General features: G+C 41.6%; 1 protein-coding gene across 10 annotated transcripts in view; it reads right to left on the reverse strand.

Annotated features, from left to right (window-relative positions):
* Gas2 (growth arrest specific 2) overlaps positions 1–26096 on the reverse strand; it is a 151990-nt gene that overhangs the window by 57583 nt on the left and 68311 nt on the right. For 7 of the 10 annotated variants that reach the window (XM_040733286.1, XM_040733284.1, XM_040733283.1 and 4 more), the window contains 3 exons: positions 10708–10849; positions 5915–6016; positions 1296–1359 (listed from right to left, as the gene is read on the reverse strand). In XM_040733286.1, the coding sequence (XP_040589220.1) occupies positions 1296–1359; positions 5915–6016; positions 10708–10849 (308 nt within the window). The remainder of the gene's footprint in view (positions 1–1295; positions 1360–5914; positions 6017–10707; positions 10850–26096) is intronic. The other 3 variants (XM_040733291.1, XM_021234766.2, XM_040733290.1) reach the window with 2 other exon arrangements.

A 26096-nucleotide genomic window follows, 5' to 3' on the forward strand; every position in this document is an offset into this window, starting at 1 on the left:
GGGGGGCTAGAGAAATGGTTCAATGTTAAGAGCATGTACTACTTTTACAGAGGACCCATGTTTGGTTCTCAGCACCCACATAGGGGGACACACAGCTGCCTATAACTTCAATTCCAGGGAATCTGACTACCACTTCTGGTCTCTGCAGTCACCTGCACAGTCACAGACCTCCACACTGATATGCATGCATATGTTTGCTTTAAAAATAAAAAATAAATTGCATAAAAATAAACCCCTGTGTCTTTCTATGCTAACAAAAGTAAATGATATAAAAATTGCCCACATTCAGTTGGCAAGTAAAATCTCTGAGGGATGAAAATTGATAAGAGAATCAAGAAAAGACACAAATAGAAGACTAAAATTATTAAACAGAAAACAAGGGATGAATCAGGAGGAAATGAGAGAAAGCAGATTTCTTATTGAGTAAACTATTCCACACAGTGTCAAGCAGGAACTTGCAGAGAGAGCTAAGTGGCTAAAAGCACTTCTTACTTTTGCAGAAGGCCCACACTGGGCAGATTACAACTGCCCGTAATTCCAGTTCCAGAGAGTCCAGTACCCTCTTCTGGACATTGCAGGCATCTACACACACATGGTTGCACATACAAACACGCAGGCACACAAAACAAACATAAGTGAAAATAAATGCATAGACTTTAAAGGCATAGAGGTTACACTCTATGTTCCATCAAGATAGGAAAGGAAGTGCACTTAATTAAATGGCATCGTTATGGAATTTCCTGACCAGTTCCGCAACCACCTTACCCCAAATGAATACACAGACACTATAGTAATTATGAAACTGTTGGCCTGTATCTAGGGCTTCTTACTGGCTCGCCCTGTAACACATACCCATTTATATTAATCTAAGTATTTCCATGTGGTCTTTTACTACTTTGCAGTCTCACATAGCATTTGCCTCTGTCCACACTTCCCAGAATTCTCCTCGTCTGGTAGCCCCACCTATCCTTCCTGACTGGCCACTAGGCAGACATTGCTTTATTCATCAACCAATAAGAGAAACATACACAGAAGGACATTCCACCATCAGGTATCAATGACAGTTTAGGCCAAGACTGTTCTGGCCACATGACTGCAGTGTTGAGAGTACTAGAGGTGTATTTTTAATTTTAACTACAGCTCTCAAGATGATCCAAGCAAGTCCTCTGCTAAATGTTTGTTTGTTTGTTTTTTTGCATCCTGTTTGAATTTCAACAGTGAGAAGCCCACATGATTTTGTTGCCTGAGGCTGAGATGTGTCTGTGCCTTGACATGATAGAGGAGGTCTTACCTACCTGGCTGCAATCCGGCCAAGCTCTAGCAAACAGAGACACACTTCTCGGGGCTGTTTGTGCAGAACTAGAAGACAAGACAGATGTATACAACTTTACAATAGAGAAGACTGTAAAGTAAGTATGGATGACAAGCTTGCCAATGACCTTCCTGTGGTCCTCACAGAGATGAGCTGCTTCTCATTCTGGCATTTATAAGTCTCATTCCAAACCCTCAACTGAAGATGCTTCCTGAAACTCTGCCTATACTGTGTCTCAAACCCCACTGGTCCAATGAACTCTCACTATAAAAACACTGTCTTTAACTAGTTAATATGTAGATGTATATTGGATGCAAATGTAGCAGTAACTATGATATAAGTTTAAAAAGTATACATACCACACACAAAAATATAGCAAGGATTAACCTTTTGAATATACTGGGTACACCCATAATTCTTACATCAAATTGAATTAATAAGGATAAAATTTATAAATGATTCTTTGTTCACCTCCAAATAAAGACAGATGTCAAATGGATCCTCTAACTTGATGTTCTCAACTAATCAATAATTGATGGTTTAGAAAAAGACACACTTCCCTGGCCAGATTCTTAGTATATATAAGTATAAACAAGGTCCCATCATCCAGCATTGCCCACCAGATGAGCCACTGGGGAGCCTTTCCTGAGCTGCTATTTCTGTACTATATGGTAGTATTACATGGTGAAGCTGCTCTGTGAATGGACTTGGGCAGATCAGCAACACAGACAACACATACTTGCATTTCTGAGCCCACAACAGGAAAACAACTTGCTTGTTCTATCCTTCTAACCAACACTGAATAAGATAAATAATGTAACAAAATTTTGCAGGGATAAAAGCCTCCACAAAGCTATTCTTCTACTAAAACAATATATATTGATAATAAAAATAACAACTTTGCTCTAATTCATAAAGTATATATTTTGGCTAGTACAAGCTTGTGGCAGTTGTAAGTCTAAGTAATAATTACGCTTATACAGGGTCATGTTTAAGACCTAAATACCTTGACATTGGTTTTCTTAAGAATAAAACAGCACAGTAGAATTCATTTTCAGTAATTGATCTGGAAGTACTGGTTCATGCTGAGTGTTTTAGGAACCAATGAACTGCAAGTCTGTCTCTAAGACAGTCTAGCAAGCTATTTGAGCTGAGGGTCCTGCCTCCATTAGCTGAACTCTCCATTTCAAACATATGTCCTCAGTTGCCTTTCAATAGAAACGTCTACTGAAGCTTGCAGTAGGAAGTATTTCCACCACTCAATCTCAGCAATAATCTGGGCCTTTCTTTGAGTTAGTGGTAGAAGCAGGATTTCTTCTTGCTTGCTTTCTATCCCCTAAAGGAATTCTCTTTATAAAAAATAAAATAAAAAAGCTCTCAGTTTGCTGGTGATAGTTCTATGAAATGGCTGCACCATCAGAGGCTTTTACAAAATGCTTAAAGCCTTAAGAAGGAAAGGAATCTAACATTAAGCTTCCCCTAAGGAAGGCAGCCCAGACTGCAACTCAGGATACATGTGAAGCAGAAGTGATGGTGAGCATCTTTAATCTGAGCACTCAGGAGGCAGAAGCCGGGACATCTCTGTAAACTGGAGACCAGCCTAGTCATCAACAGGTTAGCCAGGACTACATAAAAGTGAGAGCCTTCCCTCCAGTTTCCGCACCCTCCAAAATAAAAGGCACTGGAGACTTTAGTTTACAACCTAGATAGAATGCTACTCATCCCAGGAATATAACCTTCAAGAACCAAGTACAGGAGGCTATGTATAGTTTAACTACCTATATTAAGTGTTAACAAATGAACAAAGAAAGAAAAGCACAAAAAGTTTGATGGCCACTTGGTTTTTGTACAAGTAAAGGCTACAATTATTTAGGGCAACTTGGAAAGCAATGCTTAGTTTTTTTATTTAGTAAAAAAACTGGATCAAAATACTATTGGCATATTGTTTTCAAATTAGAAATATGTCATAAATGTACATCTAAATACCACCTTACAGTAGAGAACAAGTCCTAATAAATCAGAGGAGGAGGTAGGGAAAGAAATAAACTAAAAGGTAAAAAGGCAGGCTCTGTACACAAGGATGCTTACGGTCCAATGAATAAGCTGCTGCTGTGTCTTCTACCTCTTCTTCCTTCTAAAGGAATCCCATGGTCCAGAATCAACGCTAGTGTCATTTCCGTGATAGTGAGATAGGGTTCTGAGGTCAACAGTACAGGTATCATGTCGGAGGTTTTAGGAATGCTCCACCCTTACTGATCACCATCTATTCTTCCTTGCACTTTACAGGTGATGGGTGACATGTCTGAGAACCAGTGTATTAGTCAACATTATAATATCAACATAGCTTCTGCTGTAATTTTTCTATTTACTAAAAATATCAAGTGTGTGATAGCTTTATGAAACATGCTCTGCATATGTGAAATACAAGTCATGGTGAGTACAATGACTTGGTGGATTTTGTAGGCATGTCTCTCTTGTTGTGGTCTAAATAATCAAAGGCTAAGGGCCAGGAAAGTAGAGTGTCAGCCACAGATTGTTCCTTGTGTGTTGTTATCCTGGGTGTAATCACAGAGAAATCTAATTTAAATATGTATGAGGTAAAGAACATATCTAAAGGGCACAGCGCCTAGAACTGAAAACTAACAAGCAACAACTGTTCTGCAGCTATGAAGAAGGGTTCCCACAGGTCACTGAGGCTAGGTGTGATGGCTATCACTTGTTAACCTGATGCCTAGGAGACAGGCCTACTGCCGGCTTACCTGGGAACAGTTGTCCAGAGTAAGGTTAGTCTCCGAGAAGATGTGTGAGACGTTGCCTTGACTGAGTTGATTGATACAGGAGAACCAATCTTAACTGTGGGAAGGACCATTCTCTGTGCAGGGATCCTAGGCTTTATAAATGGGGAGGGCAAGCTGAGCATGAGCATGTATGTATCGGTTCACCGCACTCTGGTCTTTATTTTATGTACATTGGTGTTTTGCCTGCATGTGTATCTGTGTGAAGATATCAGAACTCCTGGAAATGGAGTTGCAGTGGTGAACTATCGTAGGTGCTGGGGATTAAAGCGTAGGTTCTCTGGAAGTACAGCCAGTGCTCTTAACCACTGAGCCTTCTCTCCAGCCACCCTGACTGGAGATGTACAGTAACCAGTTCTCTCATGCCCCTGCCTCTGTGACTTCTCTGCCACACGTAGTGTAACCTGGAATTCTGAGCCGAATAAACCTGTCTCCCTTAGTTTGCTTTGGTCAACCCTGAACACAGTGTTCACACATATTCTCATTGATGAGGGACGCACTGTAGGATGGAATGAACGTAGTGAAGTTGGATGAAGAAATGTGCTGGAACGCAGGTTTCCGTTCTCCAGCACATAGCACTCAGAATGGTGATCAGGGCAAGGATATCTAAGTTGGTTTTATTTACATTTATTTTCCTTTACTTAAAACAATCCTATACAACCTTATAAGTTCGTTCAAATTATTCATTTCCATAAGGGGGCATAGTATTTGGAGGTGAATAAAGCAGAATTTGAATCTTGGATCAGGCACTTAGCAGTTATAACATGGGTAACAAATGATTTCATTCTCCCTATCACAGGCTTCTGTTTGTGCAGTGACATCAACTGGCAGAGTATCGAGGGAAATACCTGTGCTGTGCTTAGCTGCCCTCGATGAGCACAGAGATACAACATCAAACCGGGGCCAATGAGGACCCCACCCAAGAAAAGCTACGATCGTCCATTTTCCTTTCATTCAACTTCCATTCTCTTAAGCTCCTGAAAATTGCTACCCAGGAAGCAACTCCACAGTCCCCATAGACTCAATATTACTGTCCTGGACATTTTCCTAGGCATTGTGTAGTCAGCTAGTTCTGAAAGGGAATGCCCGAGTTCAAACAAAAGCTAACTTAGGGATGATGGTACACATCTGTAGTCCCAGCACCTAGAGGGGGAGGGGGCAGGAGAGTTAGGTATTCAAATAATTCTCAGCTACAGAATGACTTCCCCCGGATTGGCTTGGACTATTTGAGACCATTCTCAAGCAAGAGAGAAAAAGAGCAAAATGAACAAAACATAATGAAATAAAAACATGGATTAAAATGCTAAAACAATATTTTTCAAATAATTTAATTTCTAAAAGAAATCTAAAACAAAATGATTCTGGGGGAAAAAAGTAAAATTAAAATAAATAACCTGGAGCTAAATCAGTCCCATGGAATTGTTACCCTGCACTAATACTAATAACTAGCAAACAAGAATATTGGTTTGATTTAGCCCATAGACATATTCTTACAGTTTTCAATACAGACAAACACAAGAGCAAGGATGGGGGGCGGATATCACACAAGGGATACAGGCATCAAGTGTTTTTCTGATGCAACCAGTGACCACGCAGTGCAAGCAGCGTAGGGTAGGGACTGTTAGCCTTGGACTCCTGGGGGTCCATTTCACTCTAATGAGGCCATGGGTTTGCCATGGGAACAACCCGGAAACCACAGAGATCACAGGCTTTGGACAAAACCCTGCTCGTCACAGAGGTGCATGGAAAAAAACCGAAACCACACAAGCACAGACACAGGGAACCAGAACTAAAGAGTGACAGTCACAGGAGGCACACAGCACATGCCACGCAGCAGGCAGCAAACCCGGTCCTTGGTGGGCGGATTCTTTCTCTGAGAAACAGATGCATAGGCGCTGCGCTCCAGGTCCTACAATCAGTCAACAACATGTTGATATTGACACCAGTAGCACCAGCAAAATGTGTGCTTTCAGAGTTCCCCAAGCCTCCCTTCATTGCCCGGGGAACAGAAAAGTGTGCAAACAGAGAAAACCAAACACGTCTGCAGAAACAGACGTGACATAGTCTACACCAGCTTGTTACTGTGGTTGCGGGTACCCTTATAAATAAGGGTATCACTGTTAAAGGAAATGAATTATATTGTAAAAGCCTTAGAATAATCGCTTAAGTGTATCAATTTTATCACAAAACATTTTAAACTGGGAATAAATCAAATATTTCAGATATTAATTTAAATGAGTCACATTAAAAATAATCAGTGTCATTTTAAAGGTGGTTAAAATATCTAAATTGACATTTGAAAATTCACTAATGGGAGGATTATTGACAAATACAGTCTAATAATCTTTATATAACTCTTTGAAATTAAAACAAATATTTTCATCCATTTTGTGTTATTAACTATGTTTTGCTACTCCATGATTAAAAATCCACTAAAATGACAAATGGAGAATTATTCTGATACTGAGGTGATGAACAATAAACTTTTAAATTCAAAAAAGTATCCATGACCACCTTTTTCATGTAAAGCACAATCATAAACACTGAGAAGGCATTCCATGGAGGCTGATATCAATCTCAGTGAATCAGTCAGGTCAGAGTAGGTATCTCACGGAGACCATCAGAGGTAGAGCTCCACCAAGTATGCAGAAACACGGGCTTCTGTGTCATGGCTCCACATAGTTCTCAGTCACCTGGACTCTGAATAGCCTCAGAGTGAAAGGCTTTAATGGTATATGAATGTGTGAAATGTCAGTAAATGATTCTCTTTGTAAACTGCTGTAAACTCTTCTTAAGAACCATTAAGCAAGTCCTCCATGTTTCCAACCACAAGCGGTAACTGTTTCCTCCCTGGTTTGTTAGTAAGTGAGGGTCCTATCACTTACAAGCCAATTACTCTTCATTCTTCTTCCATAATCTCCCATGACCTTCAATGCTGTAAACAGATATAGCCATGTCTAATGTTCACCTTGGGCCTTTTGTCCCCATTCCTTACATGGCCTAAAGAATATGATTTTGATTTTGATATCTACGGACCATGATAGTTTGCTGAAAATAACATCACATGCCAGGGATTAAAATGTCTCAATGCACACTAGGGTTTCCCTCTTTTCTAATATCCCTCAGAGAAGTCAGTAGAAATTTAAAAACTTGTTAAAAGTATGCTACTGTATCCAAGGACAAACTACTATCCTAACTTTCTTCAGAAATATATACTCAGAAATCCTATGTGCAGGTTTTTCTTAACTTTCATTTATTGTTTCAGAAAATAATCACTTATTAACACTGGTGAAGTATTGGAAGTGTTTTACCAGCATGCCCAGTGATTTTATATCTCAGCTAACTAGTCAGCTTATTCTTGTTTTCCAGTAGGTCCTTCATGACTGTTGTCCCAATTCTCTTTGTTCATGTTTAAAGCAATATTGGAATACAGTTATCTTATCATCTAAAACTGACATTTATAGAAGAAACGTTATCACTCAGGGTTAAAGTAGGCCAAGTATGGTGGCCCTTACATATAGTGCCAGTATTTTGGAGGCTGAGACAGAGGATCAAGAGTTCAAGGTCATCCTCGGCTACAAAGCAAATTCAAAGCCAGTTTGGGTTACAGAAGTCTATGTTTCAAAAGGAAACAAACCCATACCAGATGACCTGCAGGTCACACCCTGTCTGCACTGTGTGCTTCATACAATGCTGTTTTCCAAGAATCAGAAAAGTCACAGACATGAGCCACACCTGGAGTTGGCAGCTGCTGCACTCCCTGTTTCCCCTACATGGCCCCACCACATACCCACGGAGATTTCTTGACATTTGCTGTTGCAGAAAGACAGCGGACGGAGGCGGCTGGGAACGTTTGAAAACCTGTGACAAATAATTGCACACAAAATTGCTGCACAGAGCAGCTACTGGCTGCCCACAGATAAGGAGGCATTCTCTATGCAGCTTCAGACCTCTGGGCGGCATGAACAGAAGCCTCTTCACACAGGCAGCGCCTGATCTGGTTTATCAGTCACTCAGATACATTCTCCCCCTTCATCGGGGCATCTTTTCATTTTGCTCTCTGTTCAAAACACTGGGGCACAAAGGATGTTCTTCATCTTGCACCACTGAAACGAAATCTTGAGGTAGGGCAAAAAAAGGAAAAAGAAAAACCTTGCCCTAAATTCCCTTTCAAAAGTGAAGCGTGGAAGACTTCAAGCAGAGCACACAGCACTATTGTTGTGGAAAAGGCCAAGGCCAAGGCTGGCAGCCAGTGTGGCTCTGCTGCAGCCTCAAGAGAGAATAATAATAATAATAAAAACACCCAGGGAGAAAGGCTCCTCTGGGAAATGAGATTTCTCTTTGTCCTTCCCCTCCTTATTGTCATTAATATCCATGGGCCCAGCTGTTTCCTTTCTCCAGCTAATCCTAAATCAATGCTATCATATTGACCCTTTGTCACTGCAAAGGGTCTCCTGGGCCTACAAAACATCTCCTTATACCAACTCTGAGCCCCAGAAATTTCAAATGTATTTTTAATTGAGCAGCAAAACAGAGAGCCTGATTATCTGACTTAGTTTGGTACGGATCTTAAAATAAAAATTTAAATTTTAAAAGGTTTGAAATCTTGGATTTAGTGAATCTACTTGGACATTTGAATAGCTTTTAATTTAAAGTTATAAGGTAAGGTACAAAAGATAATCAAAATCAAATGTTTAAGGAATGGAATGTATGATATTTCTTTATATATAAATTACTACAATTTTTTTCATAACTAACTCTACAGTTACACACTAAGGTCATGAAGTAAATTTCTTTAGTGTGTACAGTCTCAAGATAAAATGTATTATTTATGACTTAAATTGAACTGGGTTTTTTCAGACCATAAAGATACACTATCAATATGAATTGCAGTGGCATTTCCAGGGAGGAATCTTGTACTCCTGATGAATTTTACTCAAAGTCTTATTAATCCAGGCCACAAAATGACTCAGACCCAGAGAAAACCAATCAAGGCCACAGAAATATTCAGAGCTATTTGTAAACCATTCGGTTTTTCTACCAATAAGTGAAAAAATGCCTTTCTAAAGGAAATCTGTACAATAAACAAATTTATAAGTTAATGCAGACCCAAAGCAGTTTATCCTGTATGGCAATTCTTTACAAATGCGGGGGTCACCTCATAATTTAAAACATGATGTTATCTGTCCCCATACCCAGGTGAGACACAGGATGCCCTCTTCATGACTGACATTTGACTGACTATAGCTATACAGACAGACATTACTAGACAATGTTTGTTTCCAAATCATTCTTCTTCATTTCTTTCCTGTAATTTTCCATTACATAACCCTGACATACCTAAAAGTTAAACTCTCTTTGCAACATCTCTACTGGGCTAAAGGGGAGGCATCATCAACATAAGCTAACACCTTTCACCAACAATAATGATGGTCTAGGTCAAAGCCTTCACGAACACACTGATGTATGTGCCTCGCTTCTGTGTATTCTGAGTCATCCTTTTTCTTTTAAATCTAGAATACCTTGCCACACTGAACTGATATTAGTCTCTTCTCTGCTGAGAAAATTCCAAAATATTTAATGGCTATCTTTCTCACATCTTATCTCCTCATCTTAGAGCAGATACAAACATCCATAGCATGTGAAATGTCAAGTTCCCACTGTCACCACACGTTTCCTGGGTTTAGCAGAGAAATACTATTATCCAAGGCTCAGAGACAAAGGCTCTTCCAAATGTTTGGAAGGTAGTTTATGTACTTATTCTCCAAAGGATGCTTGGCCTACTTTAATGGCAATATTTGGTATTATGTGATTTTGTAAATTGATTTTTATAGAGCCCTAGACAAACAGAGCCAAAGCTTTTCTTTTTTCCATTAGAAGTCTGCATTCTTGACTTTGCTCCATTTCACTAAGGGAGTAATTTGGTTCCAATATTTCTTCATTTTAGAATTACACTGTAGGGGGGCTTCTGCAGTAAGCTTGGATATTTAATCCCAGAGTACTAGCCACTATGGAAACACTCACTAGTTCAATATATTATATGCTTCCTTCCCAGGAATTAAAAATCTCATTGTGTGGTCTGGAAATTGAATTGTCAAAATTCAATCAGAAGAAAAAAATACCAAGAAACAGCCATCTGGGAAGGTATTTTCACTGAGATGTATGTCTACTGCAGTTCCTTCAATATCCTCCATGCAAAATTGATTTTAACCCTGAAGACAGTTAAATACATAAACTAGTGAACTTCAGTCTCAGCAAAGAAAGGACTGAAGTTTTTACCCTTCACAGAGGTGGCAACACTTGAGTTCTCCCTTAGTGGAGCACAAATACTCAGTTTGCATTGATAGCACTCAGCTCTGGCTGCAAAAAAACACTGCCATTTTTGCTCCTGTATTTTATCAAGTAGGTGACCAGGAGAAAGACGGCAGGCCCCTTTCTTTGACCTTGACTTGTTCAAGTTACAACTGCAAGGTTTCAGTTTACTACCACTTCTTTAAAACCATCTGAAAAATAGCAGCACACAGTAACCGTAGGCGGATACACTAGGAAAAAAGGCAGTTGTAATACCCCATTTGCTAAAATCTTGGAAGAGATACATACCCAGGCCTTCAGATTCAAAAAGACATGTTTCGTCCACCCCCAAGTCTCGGCACCAGGATAAGAAATTGGCTGTATTGTCTCGGGCAAAAAAGGAGCCTGAGGGTGCGCTGGCTTTGCAGGGAATCTTCTTCAGTGGCAGAGTCTGCAAAGTAAAGAAATCTCAGTCTCGTGGGATGCTGGGCAAAGTCAAATCAGAGAAACAGTAAAAATGCACTTATGCTTTCAACAGAGTGCTTTGGAATCGATCTTGCGCTGATGACTACGTTTGTGAGACACATAGAAAAAGACTGTACGAAAACTCAGGAGATGGGAAGTCTGCCGTGGACACACACCTTCCTCTCTGGAACACTCACTGTAAATGGGCAGGAGCCCTTCCCCTAATGCAGACTGGCTTTTCTTTTGTCTCCGAGATCACTTTTGGTTTTTGTCTCATCCAAATAATCTATCAGTCTTCCTCACAAAGTATACAATGTACTTTATACATCAACATTACAGACTAGATCCTTTCATGCATGCAGACACAGCACCCGGTTCACAGAACATGGAAAGTGTGTATGAGTGGAAACCAAACCAAACTTCAGCAGAAGAGTCCTCTACCACACACCCCTCCACGTGGGTACCGGGAAGATACATTCAACTTCCTTGAAAATGTGGTACATTTACACAATGGAGTACTATTCAGCAGAAAAAAACAATGGAATCCTGAGATTTGCAGGCAAATGGATGACACTAGAAGAAACCATCCTGAGTGAAGTGACACAGTCACAAAAAGAGAAACATGGCATGTACTCTCTCATATATGGATTTTAGACATAGGTCTTGGGACTGCCAGCCTACAATCCCATGGCCAGAGAGTCTGGGAACAGAACCTTCATTCAGTGGCTGATCAAAGAAGAGGCAGACTCCCTCGGTTAAGTACTGAGCTGAACTCAAGAAAGCCAGTAACAGAGAGGGAGGACTGATGACCAAAGGGATTAAGACTGGGCTGGTTTAACCCCAGAAACAGCTGACCTGACAAGGGTTAGCTCTTGAATCTCAGACTGATGGCTGGGAATCAATCATGGGACTGACTGATCAAGACCCCCTGAATGTGGGTGTCAGTGAGGAGGCCTAGGTAATCTACTGAGCCTTGGGCAGTAGATCAGTACTCATCCCGAGTATACTCATGGACTTTGGACTCTCATCCAACAATGTGAGATGCACTCTCACCCTGAACTCTTGGTCTAGGCCCTGCCCTGTATGAAATGGCAGACTATGGACACCCACAATGAGGGCCTCACCCTCCCTGGGGAAATGAGGGGATATTGGGGGAGTTAGGGGAGGGCACAGGAGGAGGGGAGGGAAAGGGAGAGAGACCTGGAACTGACTTGTGAAGCAACCTTGTTTCTAATCTAAATTTAAACTTAAAAATAAAAAATTTAATAATAAAAAAAGAAAATAGAAGAGAAACAGTAGAAGGGGAGCAAAATGGACAGGGAGGAGTAGGGCAGGAGGAAAGGGAGGTCTGAGATGTACTACTTGCTGTGCATTATACCCATCATGAAAAGGGCTTATGTAAACCAGGGTATAAAAAAAAGATAACAAATGTAGCAGTCCTTCCAGGCTCCTTTCTGTTAGCCAAATAATGTAGCTTGACCCTACGGAAATAATCCATGGCTGAACTCCCTGCTTTTACCTTCAGAGGTATTAGTTACATTCTATGTCACATCCCTTTTGACGTAAAAGGAAATGCTTAGGAGAGGAGTGTTTGGGAACCGAAAAGACAATCCTGCTAACATTTTCCCCAGAAATCTTAGCCAGGAACTGCTGCTTGGCACTTAAGGGAGTGCTGTAGGCTTTTACTTTTACAGAGCAGAATTAGTTTCCAAAGACCACACAAAGCCAAGGAATTCACGTGATGTTAGAGCCCAAGGCAAACATTTGGTAGATGTGAGCTACTTGGGACCTTGCTGAAAGAGCAAAAGGATCCAGGGAGAATATTTTATCATTTAGACGCAGAGACAGGCGTGTCCTCTACTCACAGAATAGGCAATGTGCTGTGGTTGCTTAGTTCATTTGCAGGGCACTACAACAACATGAAATAGGGGTCTGACCGACTCGATGAAATTCACACAGTTCTTCACATCAAGAGGTTCTACAGCTATGTGATAAAAAAAAATGTCTGTTGCTATAGCCTGGAAGGGCCTGCTACCTGAGAGGCCCATCTTTCCACAGAATACGCACCGTTGACATTTTTATATGAATATGCAAGCATGCATATGTTTTATGCACTGTTGTTATATCAAATTACATATACATATATTATATGTAGGGCTGCCTAAATGGTAACCACTCTACTTGCTTTCATTAGTGTATGTTGATTGTACAAAATATTGAGTTTCACTGTGACATCCTCATGCATGCATACAACATACTCGACCATAATCAGATTGGGCATTGCCCTGTTCCCCTCTTCCCTGAGTTTGCTTTCTCATCCCTGACATCTCTTCTACTTTCACATCTTCCTTACAATCTGGGCGCCACACGTGCAGTAAGTGTCTTCCTGAGACTGGCTCATTCTGCTTCATATGGCGATCTCCAATTCCACCCATTTCCTTGCAAATGGTGTAATCCATTCTTCTCTATGCCTAATTCTTCATTGTGTAGCATTCATCACATGTTCTTTAGCTATTCCCTTTTGATGTTGGTGGACACCTGAGCTGGATCCCTAGCTTGGCTATTATGAATGATAATACAGTGAGTTACAATGTATGGCCATTTGTGTGCTACACTGACTGACTCCTTCCAGAACATACCCAGGCCTATTGTAGCTGTCTCGTGTAATTGTTCTATTTTTAGTTTTATGGGGCACTTTCTTACTGTTTTCCATGGTAACTGAACTGATTTAGATTTAGCACCAAGAAGATGTGCTGGTTCTTTGTCCCTCCGTCACAACCTTACCAGCATTTGCTGCCTTTTGCTACACAGTAATATTGTGTTAACTCATCTAGTTCAGGTATCAGCAACTGTTTTCAAAGAAATGCCTCCACATCAGTCTCAATTAGTGTTTTAAGCATAAAGTCAGAATATGAATCTTTGAATCTAGCAACTTAGTTCAAAGAATATATATTATTCAACATCGACAAAGTAGGAAAAACAGAAATAATATGTCAGGAGAGAGCTGGTGGAGTAACAGTATAGAAATGCAATAGAATTCATATGATAATTTACAAGGAATAAAACATGCATGTACAGAACATACTCTTATTATATATTATCAGAACATACTCTTAGGTAGAAAGTAATTTACATGTTTTACTATGACTTTGTTCTATGATGTGTGTAGTTATGCACAGATGTTGAATTCCATATAAAACATTACAACTTACATATTTATAAAGTAAAAAATTTATAAATATGTCAAGAAGAATATGCATTCAATTGGAGAATAATTACATTTGAATAAGGGGTTGGGTGATTAAGATTTTGAATGTGGTTAGTTTGGCTAGGAAATCAGTTCATTTTTAAATTTTGATAAACAGAGTATAATAGGCTCATGTGAGCAATGACCATTATATCAATGAGAAAGCAAAACCTTTATCTGATGTTTCATAAAATGTATTTGATTACTGCCTACTTTCCCTCAAAAGAGAAATAATCTTTCCATGCCTCCTAACCCTTTTCAAACAGAGTATTTCCCACGTATGATAAAGACAGTCAATTGTACAGGTCAAAGATTTTACTTGAAGGATGAGCATGCAATATAAAAGTGGAACTGTTACAGTGTCAGGGTACTTAAGTTTCAAAGGGGTGGTAGTGATTATGACATTGCATGTATAGCCTACACATGGGGGCAGGGTCTTGTCCAACAGCACACTGCTTTTCTGATGCCCACAGTGGTCATGCACAGGAGGAACCGGCTTCACTAATTACACACAGCATTAAAGAAGGGGTAACCTAGAGTCTGTAGTGTCTATCGCAGTGGAGGTACACAATACATGTTTACATATGTGTCTCTCTACTAATATGTCAAAGCATAACACCTCAAGATAAGTAGTTAATAGTACAGCATCTCCATCTTCTGGATGAAGAAGTGTAGCTTGTAACAATTCAAACTAAATCACCAAGTTTCAACACCACAAGCTTCAACTATTCCATGATAACTCAAATTTGCTTTGAATCCAGTGTATTTTAGCAGGTGATATTTCCCCAATTTGGGCCAAGTAAGGTTAAGAAGAATTAGGGATTATCCATCACGGTTTCCACTTATTAAAAAGTAAAGTAAATCAAAAGAACTAAGAAAATGCTATCTTTAATTTCCTTTACATTGTTAACTGAAATTTTAATTCTGGCAGTTTAAATAAGGTTTTTATTCACAAAAGCTCAAGGGAGACTCATATTTTTAATTACATCAAGTAGACATTTGAGATATAAAGCAGGAGATGATGTGGTACTGGCCAAGAAGTAATAATGTTTCTTTTCCAAAAGGTATGTGGAGTGTGCTTTTCAAATATATAGGCAATGAAGTCACTTTTTCCACAGTGGAAATAACGTTTCCATTTGAATCCCTGTTGCTCTCTAATTCCCCATATACTTTATTGAAAAGTAATCTCTCTCAGTAAAAATTTTTGCTGACATTTAAGAGTAGCAAAGTGTGTAAATTCAAATACCATGTCACTTTAGAAAGGATAAAAATGAGGGCTGGCAAGGTAGTCCAGTTGGTAAAGACACTGGCCGTTTATCGTGGTGATCCCCAAGTGCCACACGATGGAAAAGGAGAACCAACTCTGAACGTTTGTCTCTGGCCTTCACACATGTGCAGTGGCACGTGCCTACCCACACTTAAACACATACAATAAACAGATACATGAAACAGTCTGGAGAGATGGCTCAGAGGTTAAGAGCACTATTACTCATGCAGGGGAACCAGGTTTGGTTCCTAGCACCCACATCAGACAGCTCACAGCCTCCTGCAACTCCAGTTCCAGAGGCTCTAGTGCCTTCTCCTGGCCTTCATGGACACTGTATGCATTTTGGTGCACATAAACTCACACAGGCACATAGATATAAATAATAAATAACCTTAAAAACAACACCATTTTTAAAAGGTGAAATATGCTCTTTAAGATAAAAAATTAAAGAGAAAAATTAATCATTTTTGTCCTTACATCCTTTTTAAAACTTGGTAATAGGAACTTGTACTTAACATTACTTTAATACAGAAGTGACTAAAAGCATCAGGCTGGAATTCTAAATGGACTTTCCACTTTTCCTCTCTAAGACAAATTACACATGATAGAGATCCGGGTTTTGATGCAAATTCTGTTGTGGCAATCATGTTGTAATACCACAAAAATACTCAATGAGAAAAAAAAATTACGAAGCTTTCTGAAAGTATAGGCTTGCCATAGCTTTCGTACTTTGAAATCATGAGAATAATTGCTTAGCAGGCCCACCACACTCCAGTGTAAGGTCCAACAGCCAGGTGTGTGTGGACAACAAAAGCTGGAATCCAAGAGTTATGAATTTAAAAAGTAAAAGTCCCAAAATTTGTGGGTATGGAGGTGGTGGTGGATCTGTGAGGAGCAAAAGGGAGGATTTGGGGTGAACACGATCAAAACACATTGTAAGAAGATTGCTAAAGAATTAATGAAATATTAAAAACTGGAGTTAAATATACACGTGGGTCTTTTTAGTTACTTGGAACAAATCTCTGTTATTACATAAAGTGATAGAAATGAAGTTCAAATCTAGAGTCAAACTCAAGGCTTAAAAGAAAGACAGCAATAACAGAGTAATGGTAAGTTGGTAGCCTCTGTATGCTGAATGAAACCCTGTCCAGGAGTTACAGACACTCATTCAAAATTACTAACAAGGATGCCACCAAGATGGCTTCAGGAGTTGAGGTAGGAAGTTAAGTGGTCATATGGCTAGAAAGCAAAATATTAATCAGTGATTAGCAGATATAAGCCATGGAGAAGCATGGAGAGAAATTTAAAGCCTATTACTAAGTGAGAGATGTCAATCAGAAGTGCTAAAAAGACACATGCTAATTGACCCAGCTACATAACAATCTATAAGATGCAGCTAGGAAGACTGGAAAAGACCTGGGAGGCTGGAGAAATGGCTTCATGGTTAACACTTGCTGGTGAATCATGACAACACGAGGCAGCTGCCAGCTGTCTCTCAACTCAAGCTCCAGGGGATCTAATGACTTCTTCTGTCCTGCAGTACCCAAACGTACATATGTGCATACATTCATTAAGACACATGTGTATATATACTCACATAGATACATGCATGTACACCAATAAAATTTTGCTTTTTAAAAAAATCTGCAATAATGGGCATGGGGAGAATCTTAAGATTTTAAGGTCAGTGAGGCTGTTCTGCGCCCTGTCATTATATATTGTTAAAATTCATGAGTAGAATGGACAAGCAGAAGAGTGGACTCTAGTGACGGTGTGTGCTGGTGAAAATGCGAGAATGGAGAAGCGTGGGTGGTAATAGATGTACCATCCTAATGAGCTTACCACAGAATTGTAATTTAAACCAAAAGCATCTCTAACACTTGGAATCCATAACAGACAAACTCTTCAAGCAAAAAGTAGAAACGGGGCTGGTGGCTTCAGGGGAGGGGGAGTGAGAATGGGAGGCATGGCTTAAAGAGTACGAAATACGAGAAGCAGAGTTGATAAGCCAACATGCTCAGTAATGGGCTACACATTTCAAAACCACTGACAGAAAGGTGCTGCCATGTTCTTGCTGCAGAAAGGAATAAGATGGCTATGTTAATCATATTGATTTTGAAGTTCAGTGTGTACACACATCCATGCTGTATATTGAAAGTCACAAATACATGCAGTTTTTGCCAATGACACCTCAGTAAAGCTAAAAAATGACTTTTATAACATGCCTTATGTGATTAAGTTGCTTAAGAGGCAACAGATACTTTTTAAATGAGAAAAATACAGTTGTATTTTTTTCTGCTTTGTTAGGCACAGCTGGAGTTATTTAAGTAGAGAAATCTATAGATAGAAAGATAGATAGAAAGATGATAGATCTAAAATAATAATCAAAGAAAACTATTTTATATACTTTGGCAATGAATATATTCTTTCATTTATGCTCATTTGATATTTTGAAACAGGGTCTCTATTCTGTAGCCTGGGCTGTCCTGAAACATACTATGTAGGCAAGGCTAGCCTAGAAACTCAGAGAGACCTGCCTGTCTCTGTCTCCCAAGCAATGGAACAAAGGTGTGGACTACCACACCCTCTGTTTATACATCATGCATTCACATAGGACTCTTGCCCCAAAGCTATCTATAAAACCCTTCTGTTCTTCCCACAGATTATGTATGGAGCAAGAGATAAGCTTCCTAAAAACTCTGGAAGTTTACCTCTGAACTTGAAAATCCAGTTCATTGAGGAAGCTCCTTAAAATACTCAGTAGACAATCTAAATCATCTCAAAGTGTTATCACCAAACCACAGCTCTGTGATAGCTGTAACTCTGTCTGTTGAGTAATGAAGGAAGAGCAGACATGACCAAGGTTTTTTCTACTCTTCACTCCTGCTGAGGAGTCAAGACTCAGATTGCATTGGAAGAATTAAAGCAGAAGTGCAAGCCATGGTTTAAAATCAGTTCTCCAGCATCTTTAAAATTCCATGCCTACAGACCTTGAAAGAACAATTCTCAACTTTATATAGAAAAACAAAAGACCCAGGATAGCCAAAACAACCCTGTTCAACAAAGCAACAGCCAGAGGCATCACCATCCCTGACTTCAAGCTCTATTACAGAGCTATAGCCATGAAAAGAGCTTTGTATTGGCACAAAAATAGACAGATAGACCAATGGAATCTAATTGAACACCCCGATATTAACACATACACCTGATCTTTGACAAAGAAGCTAAAAATTACAACGGAAAAGAAAAAGCATCTTCAACAAATGGTGCTGGCATAACTGGATGCTGACATGTAGAAGACTGCAGATAGATCTATGTCTATTCCCATGCACAAAACTTAAGTAAAAATGGATCAAAGACCTCAACATAAATCCAGCTACACTGAACCTCTTATAAGAGAGAGTGGAAGGTTTGGTACAGGAGACCACTTCCTGAACATAACACCAGTAGCACAGACAGTGAGATCAACAATTAATAAATGGGGCCTCCTGAAACTGAGATGCTTCTATAAGGCAAAGGACATAGTCAATAAGACAAAAGAGCAGCCCACAGAATGGGAAAAGATATTCACTAACCCCGCATCTCATAGAGGGCTGATCTCCAAAATTTACAAAGAACTCAAGAAGCAAGTCTCCAAAACACCAAAGGATACAATTTAAAAAGTTGGAGTACAGAATTAAACAGAGAATTCTCAGTAGAGGAGTCTAAAATGGCTGAGAGACATCCTTAGTCGTAAGGGAAATGCAAATCAAAACAACTCTGAGATGCCATTTTAGTCCTGGCAGAATGGCTAAAACAAAAAACACCAAGACAGTTTATGGTGGAGAGGATGTGGAGAAAGGGAAACACTCCTCCACTGCTGGTGGGAGTGCCAACTCCTACAGCCACTTTGGAAATCAGTATGGAGATTCCTCAGGAAAATTGGAATCAGTCTACCACAAGACCCAGCAATTTCACTCTTAGGCATATACCCAAAAGATACACATTTGCACAACAAGGATGTCTATTCCACTATGTTCATATCAGCTTTATTTGTAATAGCCAGAACCTGGAAGCAACCTAGATGTTCCTCAACTGACGAGTACACAATGGAGTACTACTCAGTGGGAAAAAAAACAATAGAATCTTGAATTTGCAGGCAAATTGATGGTGCTAAAAGAAGCCATCCTGAGTGAGGCAACCCAGTAACAAAAAGACAAACATGGTATGTGCTCACTCATATATGGATTTTAGACATGAATCAGGGGAGTGCCAGCCTACAATTCCACTGCCAGAGAGGCTAGGAAACAGCGAGGACCTTAAGAGCAATATGCATGGTACCCAAGAGAAGAGGAATGTGGCAAGATCTCCTGAGCGGGTTCGGAGCATGTGAAGAGGGGAGAGGGAGCTGGGAAAAAGAGAAGGGGAGAAGAGGACTGGAGAGGAGGACATGGGGGAGTAGGAAGGTTGAGTTGGGGGAAGAATAGAGAGCAGGATGAGAGATATCATAATAGATGGAGTCATTATAGTTTTGAGGAGAGATCTGGCACTAGTGAGATTTCCAGAGATCTACAAGGATAACACCAACTCTCAATCTAAACAATAGTGGAGAGGCTACCTTAAATGCCCTTCCCTGATAATGAGTTTGATGACTACCTTATATGCCATCCTAAAATCTGCATCCAATGATTGATGGAAGCAGAGGCAGACATCCACAGCTAAACACTAAGCTGAACTCTTGAAACCCCATGTCAGAGAGGGAGGAGTGATGAGCAAAGGATCAAGAACAGGCTGGTGAAACCCACAGAGACAGCTGACCTGAACAAGGGAGAGATCTTGGACCCCAGGCTGATGGCTGAGAGGTCAGCATGGGACTGATCCAGACTCCCTGAATGTGGGTGTCAGTGAAGAGGTCAAGGCAATCTATGTAGCCTTGGGCAGTAGATCAGTATTTATTCCTGGCATACAAATGGACTTTGGATGCCCATCCCACATTGAGGAAAGGTCTCTCAGCCTGGACACATGGGGGAGGGCCTAGGCCCTGCACCAGATGAAATGACAGTCTCTGGAGATCCCCCATGGAGGGCCTCACCCTCCCTGGAGAATGGAGTGGTGATTGGGTGAGGAGCTGGGGGAGGAGGGGAGGGAGAGGAAGCTGGGATTGACATGTGAAGCAAGCTTGTTTCTAATTTAAATTTTAAAAAAGACTTAAAAAAATTCCGTGCCTAACTCTGGAGAAAGACTGATGGAGCCTCAGTTGGGGAACATCTTACTGATCATCAGCGATTTACAGAGCTGAATGACCTCAAGAGCTCAACAAGAGGTCGGTGCATCCCTGAAAGTGAAACACCTGACAAACTTGAGCAAGCTGGGCATCTGGAAATGAGGACACGACATGATGCAACTAAAAATGCTGACCAGTCTTTATGCACAGCAAGTATTTATAAAACTGTATCCTCAGCCAAGGTTACTCGCTGCTGAAGTCCTTGAAGAGGCCGAGAACACATAAATATGGGAGAGGCTGGCTCTCAGGTGCTGTGGGGATGAGGTGACCCTGGAAAGTGGGGCTCACCCAATGTCCAGGAGGGTAGCCCTGTTTATTCTTGTAACACACTGTATCCATGGAGAACTATGGCCACAGTAAGGATCTAAGTTCAGAGGGATATTGGGAAATGCAGACATTTTACTGTGAAAACCCTCTGTTTTTGAACAACTGATTGTGGGCAGGAGCATGAGGTTGCAAGTTGACAATCTCTGTCCATAAAGTAGAATAATAAAGTGGTTTAAGATTTTTTAAACTTAAAAGCATCCCAAATACAAGTGAGTTCTAGAAGATATAGTACCATTTTTTTTCTCAAGAACAGAATGGATAAAAGAAACATAATAGAGGGAGTCATAGGTTAGAAGAGAGATTTGGCACCAGTGAGACCTCTAGTGATCTAAAAGTATGACACCAACTGACAAGCTAAGCAATAGTGGAGAGACCGCCTTGAATGCCCATTCCTGATAATGAGCTTGATGTCTATAACCATCCTGAAACCTTTGTCCAGTGACTGATGGAAACAGAGGCAAACACCCACAGTTAAACACTGAACTGAACCCATGGAACCCAGTGACAGAGAGAGAGGAGCGATGAGCAAATTGGCAACGAATGGGCTGGCGAAACCAGCAGAAACAGCTGATCTGAACAGGGGAGAGCTCTTGGACCCCAGACCGACAGCTGGGAGGCCAGCATGGGACTGATACAGACCCCCTGAGTGTGAGAGTCAGTGAGGAGGCCTGGGCAACCTATGGGGCCCTGGGCAGTGGATCAGTGTTTATCCCTGGCATACAAACAGACATTTTGTGTCTCAGCCTGGACTCTTAAGGGAGTGCCTGGACCCTGCCCTGAGCGAAATGACAGACTCTAGATATCCCCTATGTGGAAGGAAGTGGTGATAGTTTGGGAGGCTGGGGGGGATGGTGGGGGTTGCAGAAGGAGGAGAGGGAGAGGGAACTGGGATTGACATGTGAAGCAAGCTATTTAAAATTAAAGTAATGAAAAAAGTTAAAAAAAAAGTACAACAGTCATTTCTTTCTCTCCCACTACCTTCAGAAAACATGTACATTAAGACTACATGTGTGAAATACACGTGGGGCATGATAGCTGCTCAGAGAAGAAGAGGACGCTTTGGATACCTGAGTGTCAGCTCCCCAGGTTCTCAACGGAACAAGCAATCACTAACTATGATGGACAAAACAAATGATTAGCAGCTTTACAGCGATTCCAAGAAAAATCGCCATCTATTTTCTGTCATTCTTCCAGAGAATTAAAGATGTAGGCTCTAAAATTCCCTTTAAAAATAGATAATAAGATTTTCATTTCCCACAGCTACATTGTATGCTCTAAGATGTAACCACTTATAACTATTGATAATAAACTTGGAGTTCACAGTCAGTAGTCCTACTGGTTCTGTAAAAGGGTTTCTTAGCACACATCTGAGATTAGTTAGAATCCACCTACATCGTCAGGGGCTCACAGTTCTTCTGTGGCTGTGCTCTGGTAGCCAGTGCACCTTAGTGATGCTAGTAGACTCCCAAGCAAGCCGAACACAGGCTGTGTTGTTCCATGTGTGTCCCTCCGTCTTCTAATTTCAATGCACTGCCTGTGTCTATCAATCAACTCGATGGAGCCAAGAACAGATATTTAGTGTACTTGACCTATTTAAAACTAGGGTTCAACATTTGTGTTGAGGGTCAAACAAGATAGTCCTAAGGGTACTATTGTAATTCCCATATTAAAACTTATTTTCAACAATGAAAATTTTTTTCCAAGTACATGTCTACACTCAGGGCCATTTACAAAGTTCATAACAAGGATTTGGTATTATTGAAACTATCAAGTCTATAATCACCCTAAAAAGCTAACACATACACAGAAAAAATTAAACTTTAAAAAATGTTGTTGGGAGGTGAGATTGGGTCCCCGGCTGGGACCACCCGCCCATCACCCATCCCCCTCCATCTTCGGGGCCGCTCCCGGCTTCCAGAAGAGCCGCCCACACAGGAAAGAGATCAGCTCCCCAAGACCCCAACCCAGCGAGTCCAGCTTCAGGTGAGATTGGGTCTCTGGCTGGGACCACCCGCCCATCACCCATCCCCCTCCATCTTCGGGGCCGCTCCTGGCTTCCAGAAGAGCCGCCCACACAGGAAAGAGATCAGCTCCTCCAAGACCCCAACCCAGCGAGCCCAGCTTCAGGTGAGATTGGGTCCCCGGCTGGGACCACCCGCCCATCACCCATCCCCCTCCATCTTCGGGGCCGCTCCCGGCTTCCAGAAGAGCCGCCCACACAGGAAAGAGATCAGCTCCTCCAAGACCCCAACCCAGCAAGCCCAGCTTCAGGTGAGATTGGGTCCCCGGCTGGGACCACCCGCCCATCACCCATCCCCTCCATCTTCGGGGCCGCTCCGGGCTTCCAGAAGAGCCGCCCACACAGGAAAGAGATCAGCTCCCCAAGACCCCAACCCAGCGAGTCCAGCTTCAGGTGAGATTGGGTCTCTGGCTGGGACCACCCGCCCATCACCCATCCCCTCCATCTTCGGGGCCGCTCCTGGCTTCCAGAAGAGCCGCCCACACAGGAAAGAGATCAGCTCCTCCAAGACCCCAACCCAGCGAGCCCAGCTTCAGGTGAGATTGGGTCCCCGGCTGGGACCACCCGCCCATCACCCATCCCCCTCCATCTTCGGGGCCGCTCCCGGCTTCCAGAAGAGCCGCCCACACAGGAAAGAGATCAGCTCCCCAAGACCCCAACCCAGCGAGTCCAGCTTCAGGTGAGATTGGGTCTCTGGCTGGGACCACCCGCCCACCACCCATCCCCTCCATCTTCGGGGCCGCTCCCGGCTTCCAGAAGAGCCGCCCACACAGGAAAGAGATCAGCTCCTCCAAGACCCCAACCCAGCGAGCCCAGCTTCAGGTGAGATTGGGTCCCCGGCTGGGACCACCCGCCCATCACCCATCCCCTCCATCTTCGGGGCCGCTCCCGGCTTCCAGAAGAGCCGCCCACACAGGAAAGAGATCAGCTCCTCCAAGACCCCAACCCAGCGAGCCCAGCTTCAGGTGAGATTGGGTCTCTGGCTGGGACCACCCGCCCATCACCCATCCCCTCCATCTTCGGGGCCGCTCCTGGCTTCCAGAAGAGCCGCCCACACAGGAAAGAGATCAGCTCCTCCAAGACCCCAACCCAGCGAGCCCAGCTTCAGGTGAGATTGGGTCTCTGGCTGGGACCACCCGCCCATCACCCATCCCCCTCCATCTTCGGGGCCGCTCCCGGCTTCCAGAAGAGCCGCCCACACAGGAAAGAGATCAGCTCCTCCAAGACCCCAACCCAGCGAGCCCAGCTTCAGAAGAGCCACCCACACAGGAAAGAGATCAGCCCCTCCAAGACCCCAACCCCAGCGAGGCCAGCTTCAGCTTCAGCTGCAGTAAAGAAGGAGACCAGTGGAGACAGAAAGCCCCCACCAGCACCCACTGGAAGAAGAGATGGGAAGAAGACAGAATAAGAGATCACTCAGCAATAGAAACACCAACACGACCCCACCAGAATCCAGGGATCCAACACCAGCAAGACCTGAAAAGCACTACATAGATGAAGAAGAGGAGACAGACCTTAAAAATTATTTCATGAAGATGATGGAGAGCCTCAAGGAAGAAACGAGGAAATCCCTTAAAGAAATAGAAGAAAAAACAAACAAAAAAATCCATGAAATGGGGGGAAAAATTCAAGAAATAAACAAATCTCTCAAAGAATCTAAAGAGCACCAAGAAAAAACAACCAAGAAAATTAAGGAAACAGCTCAAACAGTTGAAGGATTGAAAGCTGAAATAGAAACGATAAAGAAAACACAGAATGAAGGGATGCTGGAAATAGAAAAGCTCGGTAAACGGTCTGGAATCACAGATGCAAGCATCACCAATAGAATACAAGAGATAGAAGAGAGAATCTCAGGTGTTGAAGACTCATTAGAGGACATAGCATCGTCAACCAAAGAAAATCTCAAAACCAACAAATCCTTAACACAAAATATCCAGGAAATATGGGACACCGTGAAGAAGCCAAACCTGAGAATAATAGGTATAGAAGAAGGTGAAGAACTTCAACTTAAAGGTACAGAAAACATATTCAACAAAATCATAGAAGAAAACTTCCCTAACCTAAAGAAAGATATGCCTATGAAAGTACAAGAATCTTACAGAACACCAAATAGGCTTGACCAGAAGAAGAAGTCACCTCGCCATATAATAATCAAAACATCAAACCTACAGAGCAAAGAGAAAATATTAAGAGCAGCTAAAGAAAAAGGCCAAGTAACATACAAAGGCAGACCTATCCGAATTACACCTGACTTCTCAATGGAAACGATGAAAGCCAGAAGATCCTGGTCAGATGTCCTACAAACGCTAAGGGAACAAGGATGCCAGCCCAGACTACTATATCCAGCAAAGCTCTCAATTACCATAGATGGAGAAAACAAAATATTCCATGACAAAGCCAGATTTAAACAATACGTATCCATGAATCCAGCTCTACAGAAAATGCTAGAAGGAAAACCTAGAGCCAAGGAAGATAACTACATTCACAAAGACACAGGCAATATAGAATCATACTTTACAAAACACTAAAAGAAAAAGGGAGGAGAAACTACACAAAATAACTTCACTAACAATAAATCAAGCGCAAACAAGGATCACCAATCAATGGTCATTAATATCCCTCAATGTCAATGGCCTCAACTTACCTATAAAAAGACACAGACTAGCAGAATGGATACGAAGACAGAACCCTTCCTTCTGCTGCATACAAGAAACACATCTCAACACCAAAGACAGACGTTATCTCAGAGTAAAGGGCTGGGAAAAGATCTTCCAATCAAACGGCCCCAAGAAACAAGCGGGCGTAGCAATCCTAATATCTAACAAATTAGACTTCAAATTAAAATCAATCAAAAGAGATGAAGAAGGGCACTTCATATTCATCAAAGGAAAAATACATCAAGACGAAGTCTCGATTTTAAATATCTACGCCCCAAATACAAAGGCACCTACATTCGTGAAAGAAACATTACTAAAGCTCAAAATGCACATAAAATCTCACACACTAATAGTAGGAGACTTCAACACTCCGCTCTCACCGCTAGATAGGACCTCCAGACAGAAACTTAACAAAGAAACAAAAGAATTAATAGAAGTTATGACCCAACTGG

Source organism: Mesocricetus auratus, unplaced genomic scaffold, assembly GCF_017639785.1.
Source record: "Mesocricetus auratus isolate SY011 unplaced genomic scaffold, BCM_Maur_2.0 Super-Scaffold_100030, whole genome shotgun sequence".
Classification (NCBI taxonomy): domain Eukaryota; kingdom Metazoa; phylum Chordata; class Mammalia; order Rodentia; family Cricetidae; genus Mesocricetus; species Mesocricetus auratus.